This window comes from Mastigoproctus giganteus, chromosome 7 (assembly GCF_048544385.1).
Source record: "Mastigoproctus giganteus isolate SK-2022 chromosome 7, ASM4854438v1, whole genome shotgun sequence".
Lineage (NCBI taxonomy): Eukaryota > Metazoa > Arthropoda > Arachnida > Uropygi > Thelyphonidae > Mastigoproctus > Mastigoproctus giganteus.
Genome location: NC_143581.1, coordinates 45,450,006 through 45,451,527, shown reverse-complemented (window position 1 = coordinate 45,451,527; position 1,522 = coordinate 45,450,006). Strand labels below are relative to the sequence as shown.

The 1,522-nt window shown below is 36.3% G+C and overlaps 1 protein-coding gene across 1 annotated transcript; it reads right to left on the bottom strand.

Moving 5' to 3' along the window:
• Positions 1 to 333: 333 nt before the first annotated feature.
• On the bottom strand, positions 334 to 820 carry LOC150082862 (histone H4-like). The gene has a single exon (XM_090376880.1). The coding sequence runs from the start codon at positions 789 to 791 to the stop codon at positions 480 to 482; it is 312 nt and encodes a 103-aa protein (XP_090233006.1). The 5' UTR covers positions 792 to 820; the 3' UTR covers positions 334 to 479.
• Positions 821 to 1,522: the final 702 nt, after the last annotated feature.

Here is a 1,522-nt window from a genome sequence, read left to right as displayed (position 1 = left end):
TTGAAGCTCCGAAATTATAATACAACTTATATACTGTACTTTATTGCTTCCCCTTTACACAATTCTTACTCTTTAGAAACATACAAAAGCTTTACAAAGTATTTTTTCATGATCATTAAAACATTCTTAGAAAACTAAAATTATAAATCTTAGGTGGTAAAGTTTCTCATTCAGCTTAAGATATGATACTTACTACGGACACCTGCACATACTTTAAGACGGCCAATAATTGAAAACATGATTTTGCTTATAGGAGTAGGAAAAAAAGCAGTTCTGTTATAGAATCCAATATTAACAAACAAATACTGATTTCACTATTCAAACTATATCCGGGCGACGTTTGCATTCGGTGTACTGTACAGCGGGGAAGAAATATTTTTAAAATAGTGAAAAATTAAAAAAAATTACTCTTTTTGACTATGACAAATGCTAATGAACTCATCATAAGATAATATCCATATAAAGGCCAGTTCTCGAATCTAGCCACCGAAACCATACAATGTCTTTCCTTGTCGTTTAAGGGCATAAACAACATCCATCGCAGTTACAGTCTTTCTCTTAGCATGTTCAGTATAAGTAACAGCATCACGAATAATGTTCTCCAAGAACACTTTTAATACACCACGAGTTTCTTCGTAGATTAGTCCAGAAATACGCTTCACACCCCCACGTCTTGCAAGACGTCGAATGGCAGGCTTAGTAATTCCCTGGATGTTATCTCGAAGGACTTTACGATGACGTTTTGCACCTCCCTTTCCAAGACCTTTGCCGCCTTTACCACGACCAGACATTTTATTTCACTTAATCAATTTTCACGTAACCAAACAGCTAAAAGAAATTAGAAATTCTAACCTCTAAAATCAATTATATAGCCGGTACACGGACGTGAGAGAAAACTCCCATTTTTCATTTGACGGTGAACCAATTACCTGCAACGTTTTATGACGTCACTGTAATTTTTATGAATATTTAAATATCAGTTTGCATTTAACCTCACGTAAGAGAAATAAGCAGAAGGATGTTTAAAAGTTTACTGAATTACATAAAGAACACATCCATGGCGTATTTATAGATATTCTATCTGCTTATTTTATAACGACTATTAATAAAATGCCAATCTTATGGGCATTTTATTAACAGAATATAATAGAAATTTTATAATATTTTATAAAATGAAGAACAAACAGCTGTCAGAGAACAATGCCGGATTTAGGCAGTCTTGTGCCCTCGTGGGTAGCACTGTTGGTAGGATTGCCGTCCTCCCCACACCGGGTGGAAAAGACCTGAGTTCGAATCCCGTCGACGATGGGAGGAATTTTTATGGGTATTTTTCACAACGTAGCTGAGTTAATCGGTCTCAGGCGAGGGCAGAATCGTTTTTTTCTCCCGGAAACTCTGGTTTTTCGTCCAGCAAACAGAAAATCGACCCCAGAACACACGCAATTTACAGACAGCATACACGGAGCAATATGGCCTTAGTTGCCGATCTCCGAAAAACTAATTATAACAACTGTCTTGGATC